Source organism: Crocodylus siamensis, chromosome 2 (assembly GCF_052110815.1).
Source record: "Crocodylus siamensis isolate JL-2025a chromosome 2, ASM5211081v1, whole genome shotgun sequence".
Lineage (NCBI taxonomy): Eukaryota > Metazoa > Chordata > Crocodylia > Crocodylidae > Crocodylus > Crocodylus siamensis.
The window spans coordinates 22,840,228-22,859,772 of record NC_143396.1 but is presented as its reverse complement, the minus strand read 5'-3'; the positions used below and the strand labels follow the sequence as shown (position 1 = coordinate 22,859,772).

The 19,545-nt window shown below is 43.7% G+C and overlaps 1 protein-coding gene across 2 annotated transcripts in view; it reads left to right on the top strand.

The window, feature by feature from the left end:
* HTRA3 (HtrA serine peptidase 3) overlaps positions 1 to 19,545 on the top strand; it is a 49,375-nt gene that overhangs the window by 9,891 nt on the left and 19,939 nt on the right. For both annotated transcript variants that reach the window (XM_090035509.1, XM_090035510.1), the window contains exons 2-6: positions 6,796 to 6,895; positions 8,870 to 9,092; positions 9,701 to 9,895; positions 18,461 to 18,493; positions 19,121 to 19,235. In XM_090035509.1, the coding sequence (XP_089891635.1) occupies positions 6,796 to 6,895; positions 8,870 to 9,092; positions 9,701 to 9,895; positions 18,461 to 18,493; positions 19,121 to 19,235 (666 nt within the window). The remainder of the gene's footprint in view (positions 1 to 6,795; positions 6,896 to 8,869; positions 9,093 to 9,700; positions 9,896 to 18,460; positions 18,494 to 19,120; positions 19,236 to 19,545) is intronic.

The window sequence follows — 19,545 nt, the reverse complement described above, 5'->3', positions numbered from 1 at the left end:
TGCTCTTCACATTTTCTCCCGCCTTCCAGGATCACAGCTGTAAAGCTGATGGCACTCAGTTGTGTTGCTTCCTCTCGGGCTTTGCAGGAGCAATGGTGTGAAGCTGGCTCATCCTGCTGCTGCTGAGGAGTCCTGCGGACAAGAACCTAGGCACAGTCCCAAAGGATCTATTGATCAGCTGGCAGAGTCATAGCAAGCTCCTTGAGGACCCAGGGAAGTGGGGAAGGCGGCATGGATTATGCTTACCACTGAAGACGGTGGCGGGGAGAGAGCAGTCTTACGCTGGAGGCAGCTGTTACTACTGCAGCTACTGGTGTGGGCTCAGGCTGCCGCAGCCCTGCAGTACAGGCCCCCTCATAGCTGCCCCTCATGCCTTGTTTGCCCCTCCCTCCCCCCCAGTAATTATGTTACTGTCAGCTGATGGGAATTGGTATTGTCCTGTTGACTTACAAGGAGCTATGCTGACTTAAAATGTAAGCCTTTGAGAGAGATCTTATCACACCTCTGTGCCTATTAACACCAACTGAAGATGTGGCCCACTGTCTTGTAGTGATTCCTGTTGACTTTTTTGCTAAGAAAACCTGATGACAGTGTTATGTCTTGTCAGGACACTAGTGATGTATATGTAAGTGTTTAAATTCTTGTAAGCAGATTTCATTGAAGCCAGATACACTGCACAGTTGCATCAATTGCCTGCGATTTGGAGGTAACATAAATCCCCCTTGCCCAGGAGGTAAAATAAATAAAAATGTGCACTGCTTATATTTGAGTGACCTACATGATCCCTGTTTGCAGTGACTCTTTTAAACACGGTACTACAACAAGAGTATACACTTAAAGACATTTTTCAAGTGCGTGAGAACATGTATAAGAAGAATAGGCTGCTTCCAACTCGGCCAAGTTGTTCCATCTGTTTATACCATACTGTATAAATTCAGCTCGCTGAATGAGAGTGTGTTTTCCACTAAAAGCAAACCCCATGTGGCATTCCAAAAACAAAAAGCTGCAGCTGAGTGTTACTACTATGAAGGATCTGTGGAGAAATACCTAATTGTCTTTCAGTTGCCTTAATCTGTAACAGGTTTTTTTCCTCATGTCCTTGGAACTCCTCCGTAATAGTCACATTGTCATCGTATCCATTACATACTAAGCCCGTGTTGTACCAAAAATCTAAATAGCATTATGGTCCATCACCAGGAATGCACAAGCTAAGTTGCAGTGTGCTGATTGCTCCAGTTCCCTTGTTCTTGTCTTATGAGGCAAAGAAAACAGAAGCTCTAAATATACCATCCCGTGTACCATTTCTATTTATGTGTCTATTGCATTCTGGTTTAGTAGTCTCCTTTCTAAACTGAATGATCCTAGTCTTTTCAATATCTCTTCATACTATATTCTTTAAAGTCTTTCATCATTTTAATCTAAGTTGCCTCTCACTTGCACATGCCCTGTATAAATGGATTGACCAGTGCTGTACACGTTTAAATTGCAGCATACCATTAAGCTATATGTTGACATACAAACATTTTCTACCTTATCTTTAAGCCTAGTCCTTACTCATCATAGTTTCATAGTAGCTAGGGTCAGGAAGGACCTGAACAGATCATCTAGCCTGACCCCCTGCCACAGGCAGGAATGAATGCTGAGTTCACAAGACCCCAGACAGGTGATCATCCAACCTCCTCTTGAATTTGCCCAAGGTAGGGGCGAGGACCACTTCCCTGGGAAGTTGGTTCCAGATTTTGGCCACCCAACTGTAAACTATTGCCTTCTGATCTCTAACCTAAACCTATTCTCCATCAGCTTATTACCATTGTTCCTTGTCACCCCATGTGGTGCTGGGAAGAAAAGGGCTCTATCTCCTTGCTGTTGATCTCCCCCGATGAGTTTGTAGGCAGCACCAGGTCCCCCCTCAGCCTCCTCTTGCTGAGGCTTAACAGGTTCAGGTCCCTCAGTCTCTCCTCGTAGGGTCTGTCTTGCTGCTCTCTCACCAAGTGGGTGGCCCTCCTCTGCACCCTCTCCAGGCTGGCCACATCCCTCTTGAAGTGCGGCGCCCAGTACTGGATGCAGTACTCCAACTGCGGCCTGACCAAAGTTGCATAGAGGGGGAGTATCACCTCTCTGGACTAGCTTGAGATGCATCTTTAGATGCTTGACAAGGTACCGTTGGCCTTCCTGACTGCATCCCCACGCTGTCGGCCCATGTTCATCTTGGAGTCAGTAATGACCTTGCATCTTGTAGGCATTTTTGGCTACAGTTTTACTTTGGGTCAAGGCCCCTACTGTGTTGTTAACATTGATGCATAGATCCTTCTCCTGAACAGTCAATTTAGCTGTAAGATGTATGAATGGTTTAACTTATTTCCCGCCAGTGGGCATTAATCTGCATTTGTTATTACTGAACGTTATCCATTTTTCTAACTTGGTGAGATCCCTTTGAAGTTACTAACAGCCCCCTCTGGACTTAAGTCATTTTGGATAACCTGTCAATTTTGCAACTTTCCTATTAACTTTTCTTTCCAGTTAATTCATAAAAAATATTTAAAAAACCATGAGGTCTAGAATGAAATACCCTAGTACTTGCATCTTCCCATGATGGAAACTGATCACTGATCCCTGCCTTTGTTTCATATCTTTTGGACAGTGTTTCATTTATGACAGTACTTTGCCTCTCAAACCTTGGCTATTTAGCTTCTTTAAGGGCTTCTTGCAAGGGTCCTAGTATTAAGTTTTTGAAAGTCTAAATAAATTATGTCAGCTGGTTCTTTATTCACCGAATGAGTGAATGTGTATTGACACATTCAAGCGATTCTGACAGATTATTGACACACTTTCCTGGCAGAAACCTTACTGATGAGACCCTCTCTGATCATGAATTCCCAGTTACTTTAATGATAGCATGACGCTATTTCTCTGGTCACAAAATAGGATGCTTCAGCCACCCTGCTTTTCAGCATGCTTATCTGTTTCTGAGCTTATCTGTTTCTGAGCTCTGGTCTCAGCAGAATGCATTAGGGAGAGAGAACAGGAGCCCCAGACTCAGCTGAGGGGCATGAGGGAGAGAGTGAAGGCATCATGGGGGAGTCCTGTTTCCCTGGGCCTTCTGCAGAATAAGGTACAAAGTATTGTTTTGAAAGTACCAACAGGACCAAAAGGATCTTGGAGTCATCACTGATGCCAAGATGAACATGGGCCGGCAGTGTGGGGATGCAGTCAGGAAGGCCAACCGCACCTTGTCATGCACCCACAGATGCATCTCAAGCAGGTCCAGGGAGATGATCCTCCCCCTCTATGCGGCACTGGTCAGGCTGCAGCTGGAGTACCGCGTCCAGTTTTGGGCACTGCACTTCAGGAGGGATGTGGACAACATGGAGAGGGTCCAGAGGAGGCCACTCGCATGATCAGGGGGCAGCAGGGCAGGCCCTACGAGGAGAGGCTACGGGACCTGAACCTGTTCAGCCTCCACAAGAGAAGGCTGACGGGGGATCTAGTGGCCTGTTACAAAATTAGTCAGGGGACCAGCAGGCATTGGGGGAGTCCCTGTTCCCTCAAGCACTGCCAGGAGTGACCAGGAATAATGGTCACAAGCTGGCAGAGGGTAGATTTAGGCTAGACATCAGGAGGCGCTACCTCACGGTCAGGGCAGCTGGTTTGGAACCAGCTTCCAAAAGAAGTGGTGCTGGCTCCTACCCTGGGGGTCTTTAAGACATCACCTTGCTGGGGTTGTTTGACCCCAGTACTCTTTCCCGCCATGGCAAGGGGTCGGACTTGATGATCTGCTCAGGTCCCTTCCAGCCCTACTAACTATGAAACTATAGTGATGTCTGGGACAGGCATTTAAATTGGGGCTGGCTCAGCAAAAATGGGGTGTATTCACCTTGTTTAATGATAATCTTAAACCGTTAACCAAACATAGATGTAAGTTCAGTTGTCTGTAATTCTCCAGATTACCTCCAGTGCTCACCTATAAACTTTGTGGCCAAGATTATTTTCAACTAAGACCCAGTCAAATCATAGAGAAGTAGGGCTGCAAGAGACTTTGAGAGGTGACCTAGTTGAACCCCCTGCCTGAGGCAGGATAATCCCTATCCAAACTACCCTATACAAATCTATTGCCTAACCTATTGGCAAAACTACAGTTGTACTACATAGTACAAGAGGAAACGCTGAACTATTATTTTCCTTCCCTTCCCTGTCCCCATGTCCTTGTTTATCTGTCTTCCCACTCAGTTGCAGCCTCTCTCTTCTATTTTTTGTTTATATCTGCTTTTTTTTCTCTTTCTGCTATCATTATTTTCCTATCCCTTTTTTCTTTTACATAGTCTCTCTCTCTAAAGCAGGGAAAAATAGTTTTGGAAAGAAAGCAGTACTTTATCTGTGTTACTGCTAAGTTGTATTGACCAGAATCAGGGAAATCTAACATTTTCTGGTAGTTTTTATCCTGAAGCATTGCATGAGCCTAATTTAAAATAGGGCCAATTCATCCTTAAAGCTGAGGCTGATCAGTGCAGGGACCAAGATGGTAACATAAGGTGTTATTCTTCAATGGAATGAACCTCGATCGTATGGGAAGAGTGAGAAAATAGAGTCTGTTCCATTCTCCATCCATTTATTGTTTTCTAAGAAAGCCTACATGTGTGAGAGTTGTGACAAAAATCATTCTGTCTTGTGTACAGAACCTACCAGCTCTTTCCAAATGTGGCACTAATCAAGCAGTCAGATGGAAATGTTTTCCTGTCACAAACTGCTTGAAGTTTGATCAACACTTGAACCTTGTTTAGGTGTTACAACTTACTCTAAATCCTTTGAGCCATCCTCTCCTTCCAGTATTTATTTAAAATCATCAAACTGTGTACGAAGACTGTCCGAGCAAGGTAGCTAAAGAGGGAACAGAAAGCTTCTGGTGCTCTTCCAATAGAACCAGCTGCAAAAGTTGGGTTTATTTAGTTTCTGACTGGCATATGGTCTGTTCTGTGAGGAAGATAAGCTTGAACTTTATTCTTATGTATGTTCCTGTTAATATAGTCCCTAACCATACAATGGGACATATTGTCTGAAATGCCATTCAAGTGAACGGTACTCTCTAACAGGACAGAGATCTACATGAACATATTCTTTGGGACTGGAACCTTAATTGTTTAAGTGTGGACCGCTGGAGCTGTTTCTAATCGTTCATTTACAAACAGGTTCTGCTGTACTACACGTTTGAAAAACACAACATTTGCCATCATCAAACATCTGGAATAGAATTTTCCAAAAAGCCACTGGAACAAAAAAAAAAAACGTGCTCCATGTCTGTTAGTTTTTTTTAAGAAACGCTTTGGGACAAGGGCTGTCTGCTATTCTGTATTTTTGCATGCCCATTGTAACAGAGTCTTGTGTTTAAATGGTCCCTAGGTGCTGTTGTAATAAATACAAGTGGTTAAAACAGTGAAGGCCAACCTTTTTGGCAGGCCCTGTATCCTACCCAAGTGGCAGTCCAATTCCTTCCTCCTACTCGATTTTACAGCTCTGCTTTTTACTACCAGCCCTGTGCTGCCTAAGCTGCTGCTCTGTGTTCTGCTTCTTTCTCCATGCTCCCTGCTTGATCTGATGCTTTGCTTTCCACTCACTGCCCTGTATGCCACTGTGTTGCCTGCATCCACCCCAGTCTGTCACATGCAGAGGCTGCCTATGCCACTGGGGGCTAGAGTGACCAACTTTTTAAAAAGTAAAGGTGGGACACATACCCACCTTTCATCCGCACCCCCCTCTCCTGGCAGTATAACACGAGCAGAGCAGAGCAGAGGGGGGGCAGTGGTGGGTTGCCCGTTGTGGGCTCAGGGCTCTGTGCCCTTCTGCCTTTCAGCTGGGAGCCCTGCACTGGCTGCATGCCCCCTGCCTGCCTGGTAGCAGCTTGGGGCACAACTCTACACTGCTGCCGTCCCCGCTGCTGCTGGGCAGGCAGGGGTGCGTAGCTAGTGCAGGGCTCCTATGGCAGGGCAGAAGGGCAGGAAACCCCAAGCCTGAAGCAGGCAGCCCTCATCCACCCTCCCCCCACAAATCTGGGGGCACACGTGCCCCCCCATGCCTCCTCAGCAGTGAGCACAGCAGCAGGGAGCCACCCCTCCAACTTCTGGATGAGCCACCCCTGGATTAAAAGGTTGTGATACAAATATTCTGAAACATGAGTTTCAGCAGTGGCAGCAGTTCTAAAATGCCCCGTTTAGTGCATGGCGACACTGTATTGTGATGACATTTTTTCTGGAGATTTTGATCCTTTTATGAAATGTCATTGGCTATATTTATATTTCCTTGCGCAATACTGTTAAACACATTATTACTGAATTATATTAATGTAAATCAAACATGCTGTAGGAGATCTACTGTTAGCTGACATTTATCACATTTTTCACAAATTCATAAATACATTTGTTTTCTGTTTGTATAGCGGCTAAATGTAATGAGGCCCTGTGTTGGTTAAGGCCACTAGGTGCTACTGTAATATAAGCGTTGGATCATCATTATTCATAACTTAGGGGTGAGGAGGAAAGGACTGGAGCTGGAAAAGGCTATTGCTAAACTTTCTGAGTTTCAAGAAAGCCAAGAACGTGTCAGCCAACTGACTTTGTCATTTGACTTTATCAAGACAAACTGAAACATAAATATTTTAAACTGTCTTACAGATTTAGATTTCCCACCCCCACTTGAAGAATGTCCCAATGTGAACTTTAGACTTACTTAAGGAGCATTTAGCTTCTCTACATGGTAAAAAGGGTATTTTCTTATTAACATACCCAATTATTTCTGCTAGTATAGGTCACCTACAGCCCAGCAGCCCAAGGTACAAGTTTAACTTCATCGCAGATGTGGTGGAAAAGATTGCGCCTGCAGTTGTGCACATTGAGCTTTTCCTGAGGTAACTATTTAAATTGGTTGCGTTTAACTGCATTGCTTTGGGGGAAGGTTGGGGTAGGAAGATTTCAAACACATTTGTCTTTCCTTTTGCAGCAAAGTAAAATGACAGTGGACTAAAGTCTTGACTGGAGCTTGTGACTATCCAAGTTAGCTTAGAATTAAATAATTACAGAAAGCATTACAGAAACCTCCTGAGGCTTGACAAACCATATCAAAGTCTTGGAGAGGTCTTTATTTTCAAATGTGAAGCCTTGGTCACTGGGGAGTAGGATCTGCTTCCTTCCTGTATTATTGTGGTTCATTTAGTGTTAATTAATCTAAGCCTAATTATATAAGAATAGCAGATCAAGAGGAAGGAATCTTGGTATTAACCAGTAATACAAATGGATGAATACGAGCCATCGCTCATTAGATCATATTAAAGATACCGTCCTTCTTTTGTGTCCTTGTGACAGGTTATTTTGCAGAATTCACAATTTTTTTGGAATTTGACAGGCTGTGTTGTGAGCACTTCTGCTATGGCCTTGATCTCGCCACTTCTGGGCTTAGCAACTCTTGGGCTGGCCCCTGCACCACCTCAGCCCCGAGTAAAATTACCAAAAAAAGCTAATCTGAAAAAATTGTATCAACTTACTTTTTATTTCACTTGCACTGAGAAACTAAGGACCTCAGTTCAGTTAATTTATCTTAGAAAATGTAAGTACCAGACAGGGGAGAAGGTTTCTGATGTATATAGTTCTTTTAACTACCTAACATAGGCATAATAAGATTTGATCCATCAAAAAACTACATAAATTTAGGCGAAAAGCAATCTGAAAATAGTCACAGTCAGGGAAATTAAACATTAAAACAGTATTGGAAGCTTTGGGATTCTCTGTTATTTTAAATCTTTATATTAAGATGTCTTTCTAAAATATATTTTACAGCTCAGACAGAAGTTATGGATATGATGCAGGAATAGCTTGGCAAAAATGTATGACCTGTGTTAAAGCATATCCAGCCTGACCTGTCTTATGTGAGAGGTCAGGCTAGATGTCCAGAATAAGGCTCATGTGGCCTTCAGTCTATGGCTCTATTAGTTTCCGGCAGGTTACTATGTTTGACGTTCTGTTTCAAGGGTTGCTGCACTTCATTACTTCTGCATATACCAGAGGATTTGTATAATTTTAGAGTAAGGACGATACTTCTGGCAGAAAGGTGGACATGTGGGCCATCTTTCCCATCTCCACTTGCTAAGACAATCTCTCTTTTGATGTTCATTGTATGATACAAGAAAAAGGCATAACTAATGTATAATTAACTTTAAAGTGAAACCATTGTAACTTTTCCAACTCAGTCTCCATGTGTTTTAGTCTTTTTTTTTTTTACTTCCCATTGTGTGCCTTCCCCTGGATATACTTTTCATCCCTTAGTCCATTCTCCTACTGCCTCATACATGAGTCCCTGCTGTTTGTTCCTGCTCTTTCCTACACAAGCTTTTCAGTTGCCAGGTTCTCTTCTCCTTTTTTCCCTGGATATGCTTTTTCTACTTGGGGATCCAGTCCTACTGTTCGTTCCCACTGGTTGCTGGTAGCTCCAGTCTTTGGAGGAAGCTTCTATCTCCAGGCTTCATTTTTCCCTTGCATAAGCAGCAGTGACTAAAGAAGTTAGATGGGCAGGTTCCCCTTCATCTGTTGCGAGTTATCTTCCTTGGAATAAAAATGGAGAATAACAAGAAAAATGTAAAATTCTACTACCCTCAAGCAAGTTCCGATAAACCTCAGTTTGTGGATCCCTGGCATTATGTCAATTACCACTGATCCAAAGTTAAATTTGACAACCAAATTTTTACAATTTTTATAAATAAATATATTGTGTGTTTTGGGATTCATTGGCGTGAAATGTTTATAAGCTTCTATGAATGACCATTGTGTTTCTTTTTATTTTTCCTTACAAGCTTCATTTATGAGAGATTTGTTTTTTGCTTCTGATACAGGCACCCTCTATTTGGGCGAAATGTCCCTCTGTCCAGTGGATCTGGATTTATTATGTCAGACTCAGGTTTAATTGTGACCAATGCCCATGTGGTATCTAGCAGCAATGCTGTATCAGGACGACAGCAATTAAAGGTGCAGCTACAAAATGGAGATACCTATGAAGCTACAATCAAAGACATTGACAAGAAATCAGACATAGCAACAATAAAGATTCATCCTAAAGTAAGTAGTTTCAGTGGTTGAATGAATGAGCTTGGTAACCTCAGTATAGCTGGGTTTTAGGTACAGCCTCATTTGCTGGAACAGATTCTGAAAAATTCCTTAGTGCACATCTGGAGATAAAACATCCAGAATGGACTGGTCTAGAAATATTTTACATCTTATGAATAAATTATTTTCCCATTTCTGGGCTGCAAGCCCTGGTTAGAAAAAAATGGATCTCATTTATTAGAGCCAAGAGATAGCCAGACCCTGCTACCTTTCCTTAGAGTGGAAAAGGTTGCTATTTGAGGAGTATACAATACGAATAGGAACTGGCTTACGATGAGATTCACACCCTCTCAACTGGGGAGTGGTCTCATGGGAAATGGATGTGCTGGACTCAGAGTCCTGCGTCTTCTTATTTTAAAGACAGCAGCAAGAAGCAAGGCCTGGTAATACACGGAGTTGGTTTGGCTTGTGTTGTCTCGACGTGTCATGGTAGAATTGTTCATCCAGTGGATGTACAATGGCAGCTGTTCCTTCTGTTTGGGATTAGTACTTGCAGTTTGTTCTCATGTATTCAGCCACAAACAAGCATTCATTTGGTTTCTTTCTTTCTTTTTTGACAGAAAAAACTGCCTGTATTATTACTGGGCCATTCAGCTGACCTGAGGCCTGGGGAGTTTGTCGTGGCTATTGGGAGCCCATTTGCCCTTCAGAACACGGTGACAACCGGGATTGTCAGCACTGCTCAGCGGGATGGAAAGGAGCTTGGCCTGAGGGACTCGGATATGGATTATGTTCAGACAGATGCCATTATCAATGTAAGTACTGGCATGGCAGGAATTGAGCTCTGTGACCCTGGAACCTTGAAACTCCACCTGTTCTTCAGGGACTAGCCTGCAAGATGAATCCCACTGAATAAATAAGGGCTTCTCTCCAAGTAAATGGCACCCTTTCCTCTATCACAGCTTAGCTAGGGCTAGACTCTATTTTCCCTCTTCCCCTCCTAAGCAGTATTTACATCACTGTGTAAATGCACAGTTTGGGTTTCTATTTCCACTTGTGGGGGAATAGGATTGCTTTGTGTGCATGCCTTCTGGAAGTAACATGGAGGCTGAGGGCTCCTACCGTCCAGCCAAGAGGGTTGGTGGTTAGAGCACTTACCCAGGGTGAAGTAGACCTCAACCCCCTTCCCTGCCAGAGGGAGTTTAAATCGAATGCTCTCGCTTCTTAGCAAGGAGCTCTAGCCACCAGGCCGCAGGTTATGCATTACCCAAAGTGCTCTCCAGTCCTCCCCTGAGGCAGCCCATGGCATATTGCATTTAATATTCTTTCAGTAACTGGTTAAAAAGCACCAGGAAGGTTTCTGACAAAAAAATAAGGAGGAAATGGTGGCAAGATTGTAATGGCAAAGGACATTCATTGTTCAGTGTTTCCCAGGTTTGGAATACTTTTCATAACTAGTTACTTAGGGTTTCCATCAGAATCTTACACGTAGACATGCACAGGCACTGACTTTTTTGCCAGTGGGTGCTTGCAGGTATAAAAATAAATAATTAAATAAATAAAAACAGCACTTTACTTTTAACTTGGTGTGTTCCCATGCTAAGCCCCACACATGCCCAGAAGAGGCAGCATGTCACTTCAATCTGGCTGTACAGCATGTGTGAAGATCAGGTGCTTTTGTGGGACTTTTGGGCACATTTATCTAATAACTGATTGAATCAGCTTTTGCTAAAAGTGCGAAGAAGCCCTCCTGAAGTACCTGTTCTTTACAGATGCTTCAGAGTCTGCTAGAAGTCATGTGCGGATTCTTCCAGTAAAGAACATTTTTGGGTTTGTTAGTTTGTTTTAACATCTGCAAGCAGCTCTGCAGGTCCTGAGCACCCATTGTGGTTGGTATAGATCAGCAGTAAATTCTTACATTGCACTCTATATTGCTCTGCTACTCTGGCCAGCAAATTGTGGGTAGGAGCCAAGGCTGCCCTCATTCTCTATCCAGCTGCACCAAAAAGGGGCAGAATGCATGAATAACCTCACTCTGATTTAAAATTGAAGGGATCCCACATAGGTGCTATAGAGAGAGGATGTTAGCCATGTTAGTCTGAAATCAGGCAGAAGGTAATCTTTTGTAGGGGACAGGCCTATTTCATCAGAAGCTATTTGGAATCCCTGCTTTCTGCAAGTCCATTCATGGCATCCGATGAAGAAGGCTATCCCCTATGAAAGCTTATGGCTTCTCTGTACCAATTAGTCTCTAAGACAATGGTCACCAATCAGTGGATCTCAATCCACCAGTAGATCTTGGAGCCTCTTGAGGTAGATTTCAGAGCCTCTTAGTCCCCCACCTCAGCCTCAGATTGACTCTGAGTGCCTGTGTGCATGGACGCACATGCCCCAGCCCAGCAGGTCAGTTCATGGGGGAGGGAAGGGGCAGGGGCTACACTGAGGCTCCTGTGGTGAGGGACAGTGCTGCAGAAGCAGGAGCAGGGGGAAGTTGAGCAGGGCCCAGGCCGGGTGGGACTTACCTGCTGGGGAGGCGAGCCCCCAGATAACTTTTTCTCCCCCTGCCTTGATCTGCCCCTCTCCCTTCCCTCCCCACAGACTTACCTGATGGACTGGGGGGTGGGGGGTGGCAGTGCACGGTAGATCATGAGTTGCTTTTAAATGCCAAAGGTGATTTCCTATTTAAAATGGTTGGAGACCACTGCTCTAAGGTGCCGCCCTACCTTCCTTTATAGGTGCTATGTACTGAGGTTCTTGCTATCTTGTGCAATTGCTTGGTTCAAATGAAAATCCAGCCCTACTGTAATGCTGGAGACATCTATCAGGTCTGAGGTGCCATTGTAATACCACCTTTATAGTATTATAGCATATGAAAGTAGAAGATTGGAAGAAGGCCAGCGTGGTGCCTATCTTCAAGAAAGCGGGGAAAGTAGATCCGGGAAACTACAGGCCTATCAGCCTGACCTCTATCCCGGAGAAGATCTTGGAAAAAATTATCAAAGAGACCATTCTTGACGAACTGGCTGAAGGCAACATCCTGAGGGATAGCCAGCATGGGTTTGTTGCTGGTCAGACAAGACCTACCCGCCTCATTTCCTTTTCTGGCCAGGTGACATGTCACCCGGACAAGGGAAAAGAGGCTGACGTGATATATCTTGATTTTAAAAAAAGCCTTCCATCTGGTCTCCCATGATCAACTCATGGAAAAATTGGCCAACTGTGACCTTGGCTGCATCACAGTCCTATGCCTGGGGAATTGGCTCTGAGGTCAGACCCAGAGAGTGGTAATTGGTGGAAGGAGAATCATGGTGGTGTGCTGTGACCAGTGGGGTCCCCCAAGGCTCCATCCTTCGGCCTATACTCTTGAACAGTTTTATTAATGATATGGACATTTGGTGTTGAAGCAGACTGGCCAAGTTTGCTGATGACACCAAACTTTGGGGTAAAGCATCCACACCTGAAGACAGGATAGTGATTCCAGGCCGATTTAGGCAGGCTCAGAAAATGGGCAGATGAAAACCTGATGGCATTCAACACTGAAAAATGCAAGGTACTTCACCTTTTGTGGGGGAAAAAAATCTGCAGCACACTTAGGCTTGGCACTGCTACGTTTGCTAGCACCATGGCCGAAAGGGACTTGGGGGTCATGATTTAACCACAAGATGAACATGAGCCACCAATACGATGTCACAGCTGGTAAAGCAAGCAAAACTCTGGCTTGTATCCATAGATGCTTCTCAAGCAAGTCCCAGGATGTCATCCTCATGCTGTACTCGGCCTTGGTGAGACCACAGCTAGAGTACTGCATCCAGTTTTGGGCTCCACAATTTAAAAAGGATGTGCAGAAGCTTGAGAGAGTGCAGAGGAGAGCCATGCGCATGATCAGAGGGCAGGAGAAGAGGCCTTACGATAAGAGGCTGAGAGCCATGGGACTCTTCAGCCTGGACAGGCTCAGGGGCGATGTGTTGGCTGCCTATAAGTATATAAGGGGTGTGCATCAGGATCTGGGAGCATGCCTGTTCACCAGAGTGCCCCAAGGGAATGCAAGGTTCAACAGTCACAAACTCCTCCAAGACGGTTTCAGGCTGGACATAAGGAAGAGCTTCTTTACTGTCCGAGCCCAAGAGGCCTGGAACACACTGCCGCCAGAGGAGGCACAAGCACTTATTTTGTACTCCTTAAAAGGATATTTGGATGTTTATCTTTCTGGGATCCTTTGACCCCAGCTGACTTCCTGCCCCTGGGGGCTGGACTCTTCCGAGGTCCCTTCCAGCCCTAATGTCTATAAAATCCTTTGTCATAAGAGAAACTACAAATGATAACCAAAAGACTAAGTTAAAACCCCAGATATTTGCATGAGGCTTTTAGTGGTTTTAAGGGAAGCTGGGAAAACACATCCCAGGTAAAAAAAGTTGTTCAGCTTGTTTGCCAAAACTGTAAAAGAAATATATTTCCCAGATTATTTATTTACTGAGTTCAGATAATGGACTTGGCATAGTAAACTAAGAATGTTTAGCATTTTAGAGGTGCAAAATACTTCTTTAATGTTTATTAATTCTGACATCCTTGTGAGGCAGATGAATACAAATAATATAGGATTTTTTTTCGTGTGTATATACCTAGGGTGAAGTTTAATGGTACACTTAGATGATACTAAATCCTTGGAATGTTAAATTGTGTTAAAGTTAGAGCATATGCTGTAAGCAGTTGCATGTTAAGGTTTAATACATTTCTTGCCAGTACAGCGTTGGTGAGAAGGGATGTGAGCAGGTGTGTGAGAAGCCAGGGCACCTGGGCTCTAGCCTCGCTCCGAGTGTGTGGGAGTAGTGCATCCTGAGATGCTAGAGGACTATAAAGTGCTCACTTTATGTTTGTGGAACAGACTGAAGACATCCTAACATGAGCATGAACCAAAGTTGATCCTTGCTTGAAGAGAGCACTTAGCATGAATTAACCAACTTAACCATGTGGGTGCTTACATCTTAAGTGCGCTTAGCATGGCATAGGCAGACAAGGTTCTTTGGGTGAATCTGATAGCTTTTATTAGACCAACTTAAATAGTTGGAAAACAATTATTAAGCAAGCTTTTGGGTTCAAAAACCCTTCGTCAGGCTAAGGAAGTTTCTGCAGTTGGTGTGTGCTCTTCCCAGATGGAATGAAAAGTAAAGAAGCCAGAGGCTGGGCTGGTGTGCATACAAGACAGGTAGTCAGTGAAGATGTAGATTGAGGAGTCACTGGGTGAGAGACAGGCAGTGGGGTGGGGTGGGGAGAGGGAAGGGGAAGGGGGATGATAGTGGAGAGACACCTGGGGAGTCAGATGGCAGGCAGGCTATAATGTGTCATAAATCCAATGTCTATATTTAGTCAATGATTTTTAGTTTCCAGGAGGTTGATGAAGTGCAGTTCATAGGCTCATCTCTGGGAAGTGTTTTCTAAGTTTCCTTTGAGGATCAGGACTGAGAGATTGGAGAGAGAGTGGTTTTCTTGTGAGAAGTGTGCCCCCACCAGTAATTGGGTATTCCTGTCTTTGATAGATTTCCGGTGTGCGTTCATGTTGGTGCGCAGTTGTTGTTTGGTCTCTCCTACGTATTTTCTATCTGGGCAGTTGGTGCATTAGATGAGCTATATTACATTTCTGGAGGTGCAGCTGTAAGATCTGGGAATGCTGATGGCTCTGCTGTGGGGTGTAGTAATTGTGGGGGTGGTGGAGATGTGTTGGCAGGTTTTGCATTTCTTGTCATGGCATGGTCTGGATCCATTTTCTGGGCCTGAGGAAGTTTGTTTCTGGTGATGAGGTTAGCGAGGTTCAGTGCTTGTTTGAAGGCTAGGATGGGTGGCTCTTGGAAGGTCTCTTTAAGAATAGGGGCTCTTTCTAGTATGGGTTGCAGTTGTTTGAGGATTTTCTGTATGGGTTTGAGGAGGGGTGATCTGTCATAACCAGCGGTGTGCGACTTGTAGGGGTTTTTCTTTTGCACTGCAGCAATTCTTCACGTGGTATCCAGGTGGCTCCTTCAAATGTGCGATCTATCTCTCTGGAGGAGTGTCCTTGTTGGATGAAAGCCTTTTTAAAATTGGTGAGGTGGCAATCCTGGGTGTTCTCTTCAGTGCAAATTTGGTGGTATCTGAGGGCTTGGCTGTATATCACAGCTTTTTGGTGTGTTTAGGGTGATTGCTGGTTCTGTGCAGATATCACAGATTGTGGTCTGTGGGTTTCTTGTATAACGTGGTCTGTATTTTATCATTCTGGATACTGATACTATCATTTTATCATTCTGGATACTGATCATTGTGTCTAAAAAGGAGATGTTGGTGCTGGAATATTCTAGAGAAAGTCGGATGGAGGGATGGTGATTGTTGAATTTCTGATGGAATTCAATCAGAGATTGCAGGTTTTCAGTCTAAATGATGAAGATGTCATTGATATACCTTAAGTATAGCAAGGGTTTAATGGTACAGTTCTTGAGGAAGTCTTCTTCCAGGTGGCTCATAAAAAGGTTGGCATACTGTGGGGCCATTTTGGTGCCCGTAGCTGTTCCCATCATCTGGAGGAAGTGTTGGTTATTAAAAGTGAAATTGTTGTGTGTGAGGATGAAGTGTATAAGGTCAGTAATATCTTTGGGTCTGTATTCTGAGTTGTAATCTTGTTCCTGTGGATATGCAAGGCAGGCTGGGATGTTGGTATATAGGCTGGTAACGTCCATGGTGGCTAGGAGGGTGTTGCTGGGAAGGTGGTCTATGTTTTTAAGTTTCTGTAGAAAGTCTGTAGTGTCTTGTACTAGCATGGCATACATATTACATGTTCAAAAGCCCCTAACTGATTTAGGAGATCAAGTGCTAAAGACTTAGTGCAATTAGTGTTCTAATCACTCAGGTACTTTTGAAGATTTTACCCTAAGTGAATTGCTTGGGGGCAGAGAACAGGATTAGCTAAAGACCTTCTTGACTTCAAATTTAAGCACTGTCCTCCACATCAAAACTTCCTGACTGCTCTGAAAAAATTATCACTTAATACAAGACTAAAGGAGGAAAATCAATGGAAAAAAATCCATTTAGCGATATTTGTTCTAACAGATGAGAATGTGGGATGCGAAGATGGATTCATGCATAGCTTGCTTCATTTTCTCTCATTCCCTCCTGAGGAAGGGAGGAGTCTGAGGACTGTTCTGGTCTGTTGCTTTTCTGCTGCTCGGCCAAGACTTCCCAGCAGGAATGTGCAGCTGCCTTGGGAAACAATGTGGGATAGAGGAGATGAGGCAGGAAGAGAGAGAGGGGAGAAAAGGGATGGGCAATCAGCTCCTAAACAGGGCTGTTTGGTTGTTTATGGCAATCTTTTCCCATCAAAACAATAATGATTTAGCATGAAGTCGGAATCAATATAGCTGTGAAGACTGAAGCAGATTTTAATACGCCAGTGTCATTTTATATTTTTTTCTGAGACCAAATAGCAGTTTGCCTGCTGTAATCAAAATGTAAACTGCTTAGATGGCTCAAACTGCTGCCTTCCATCACTTAATATTTATTTGGTTTGAGTGGGAGGCTGTTGCTTTTGGCTCCTTGATAGGCTGACCAGAAAAGTTGGCTGATTCAAAAACATATTTATTGATCCAACGTGTAGATGTTAAGGAGATCCCTATACCTTTTGCTTCCAAGTTATTGCTTTTTTCTTTCTTTGGAGATCTTCAGATACTGAGTAGATTCAAAGCTATTTAATCAAAATAGCTGCCTTATTTTACTCCAGAGACGGTTAGTAAAGCAATCTCTAGATTTCACAAATGTCCCTCGCAGAGATACGTTGTAAAGCTTAATTAACATTTGCAGAGTTATTTGTGGTCCTCAGATGACAGGTAAAACTGACCAATGGTAACCTATCCTACGGTACCCAATACTACTAATTTTAAAATGTCAGTGTAATCTTTAATGCCCAGACACCTCCTAGACATCCCTAGTATTTCCTGACAAATGCTCTGTGTGCAAAGCATTACCTGCTTATCAGTATCTAATTGAAATATAATACAGTAAACTCTCTGGTAACCAGTACCTTACAAGCCGGCATGATCTATTAACTGGTGTGCTAGCTTGTAAAGAAAAGTGAAACTGGAAGTGCCCACTGTGGTACTTCCAGTTTCTCCGAGCCCCCACGGCCTAGGGCAAAGCAGCCTGCACTGCCGAGCCCCCATGGCCTGGGGGCATAACAAGTTGTGTGGGGCTGTGTAGGACCTACCTCCCTGTCCTGCAGTGCCCACAGGACAGCAGGGGTGGCTCAAGTAACAGACATATTTTATCTGGCATCCCCCATTCCCAGGATAACAGAGCTTTTACTGTAATTTTCTACGCATTGAGTGCATGTACATATACAATTATTATGCCTGAATTTTCTGTGCAGAAAATTCAAGCTCATTAAAGTGCTCCTCAGCACATGTCTACACGTGCTCCCTAGGAGCAAATGAAGCCCCACAGGAGCAGCCAGTCCAGGGCTGCTTCTGCCCTGCTCTGCCCCACAGTAGCATCCAGGGGGAGCTCCAGGCTCCCCAGGTTTGTGCCCTGGGCTAGCAGCAGGCATGGGGGCTTAGCCCAGAACTCTAGAGGCTGGGGCGAAGCTGTCCCAGCTCAGTGGGCAGCTCTGTCCCAGCTGGGGGAGATCAGCCTGGCCCTGAGCAGGGTGGGAGGAGCTGTTCTGGCTGGGTGGACAACTACCTCCTAGCCACATGGAGACTGGGACCAGACTGGAGCTGCCTCCCTGCCCCCTCCTGATCTCCATGTGGTTGGCTGGCAGGCAGTGTCCTGCCCAGCTGGGACAATTATCCCTATCCCCCGTGGCCCCCTGCTGCCTAGGCTAACTATAAGCAATTTGCTCCTGGTTTGTGTCTACATATGTGGTATGGTGCTTTAATTAATGTGCTGTTTTTCTAGTACCTGTATCTATAAGTACTAGAAAATGGCACATTAGACTAATATAATTACTGTGCATGTGTAGATAGTGATCCTTTACTGTCATTAGATTAGTCTAATGTACTATAAAACCGCTTGTGTAGATGCAACCATTGATTACTTGCATTTAAAGCTGTAAAGCAATAAGGAAAAATATGTTTTTATATGTCAGAGATGCTCTTAAATACTCTCCTTAATTTTAATCCCAACCTAGGACCCAATTCTGCAGTGAAATTGTCATAAGGGCTCACTTGCCTAAATTTCTTTGCAGGACGAGGCTGTTATTGAAGCCTTTCCATGCTGTGCATTATGTCCTTTGGTGCTGCCTAGGGAGCATCTCACTTACTTCTAATGCTAAGAAATAAACATTCATTCACACAATTTTCACTTCCTGAAGGAGAATACCGGTGTAACATTTTCTGATTTTATTTATTTATTTATTTTTTTAACAGTATGGGAACTCAGGAGGACCTCTTGTTAACTTGGTAAGTGTGGTTGCTTTCCTTCTTTTTTTCTTCAGAGAGTAGATTTGAAGTGACAGTGTATTTTGTGTTCTCAGTGAAGGAGGACTGTCTCTCCACAACTTTTATAATGGAAGTGGCACATTTTCAAGCAAAATGACTAACACCTCAATTGTCAAATAGTCAACATACATATTTTCCTGTAAAAGAAACACATACATGCCCCATATGCCTAGAAAATTCCCCTTTCCAATGCAAGTCAGGTAACTGGGAACCCAAATGCTATGCAGATAGGCATGTATCTGGTGTGTTTGGAACATAAATTTGCTGTTTGAATATGAGTGTGCATTCTTTGCAGGTGGAATTTAAGTAATAATGTCTGAATAATTGCCACTAGAGACAAGAGCAACATCTTGATATCAAGGGAAGAATAATTTGGGGTATCTTTCTTAGCACCCTTGAACTCTGTCATACGGAGAGACACTATGTTCCCCAAAAGGAGCATTCTGCTTCTTCAGAGAATGACTGGTTGCCATAAAGTGATCTATATTTACTTTCTTGAGAAGTAAATCTGTGGCATTACAATTTAGGGAAATGGATTATTTTTTAAATCCATTAGGAACAATGTCATTAGCTCTCTTCTATCCACAGGATGGTGAGGTGATTGGAATAAACACTCTAAAGGTGACTGCTGGAATTTCCTTTGCTATTCCTTCAGATCGCATCACTCGGTTCCTCACAGAGTCACATGACAAACAAAATAAAGGTAAGTTCTAACAGAAACATTAACTATAATAAATACCATCATAAATGATACTAAACATATCCTTAGGAGTTTGGTCTGTGTTATTCAGAAAAGAAGTCCAGTAGCTGAGCACAGTACTCTTAATACTCTTGTATTTATCTGGCCCCCTGATCATACTATCCGAGCACCTCAGAATATTTACTATACTTTTCCCACCATACCTCCCAGTGGTATGTATTATCCCCAAATTACAGATGGAAAACTGAGGCACTAAAAAGAAACTAAGGCCTAGATCTCATGAATACCATAAGCATCCAGAATTTGGGTACAG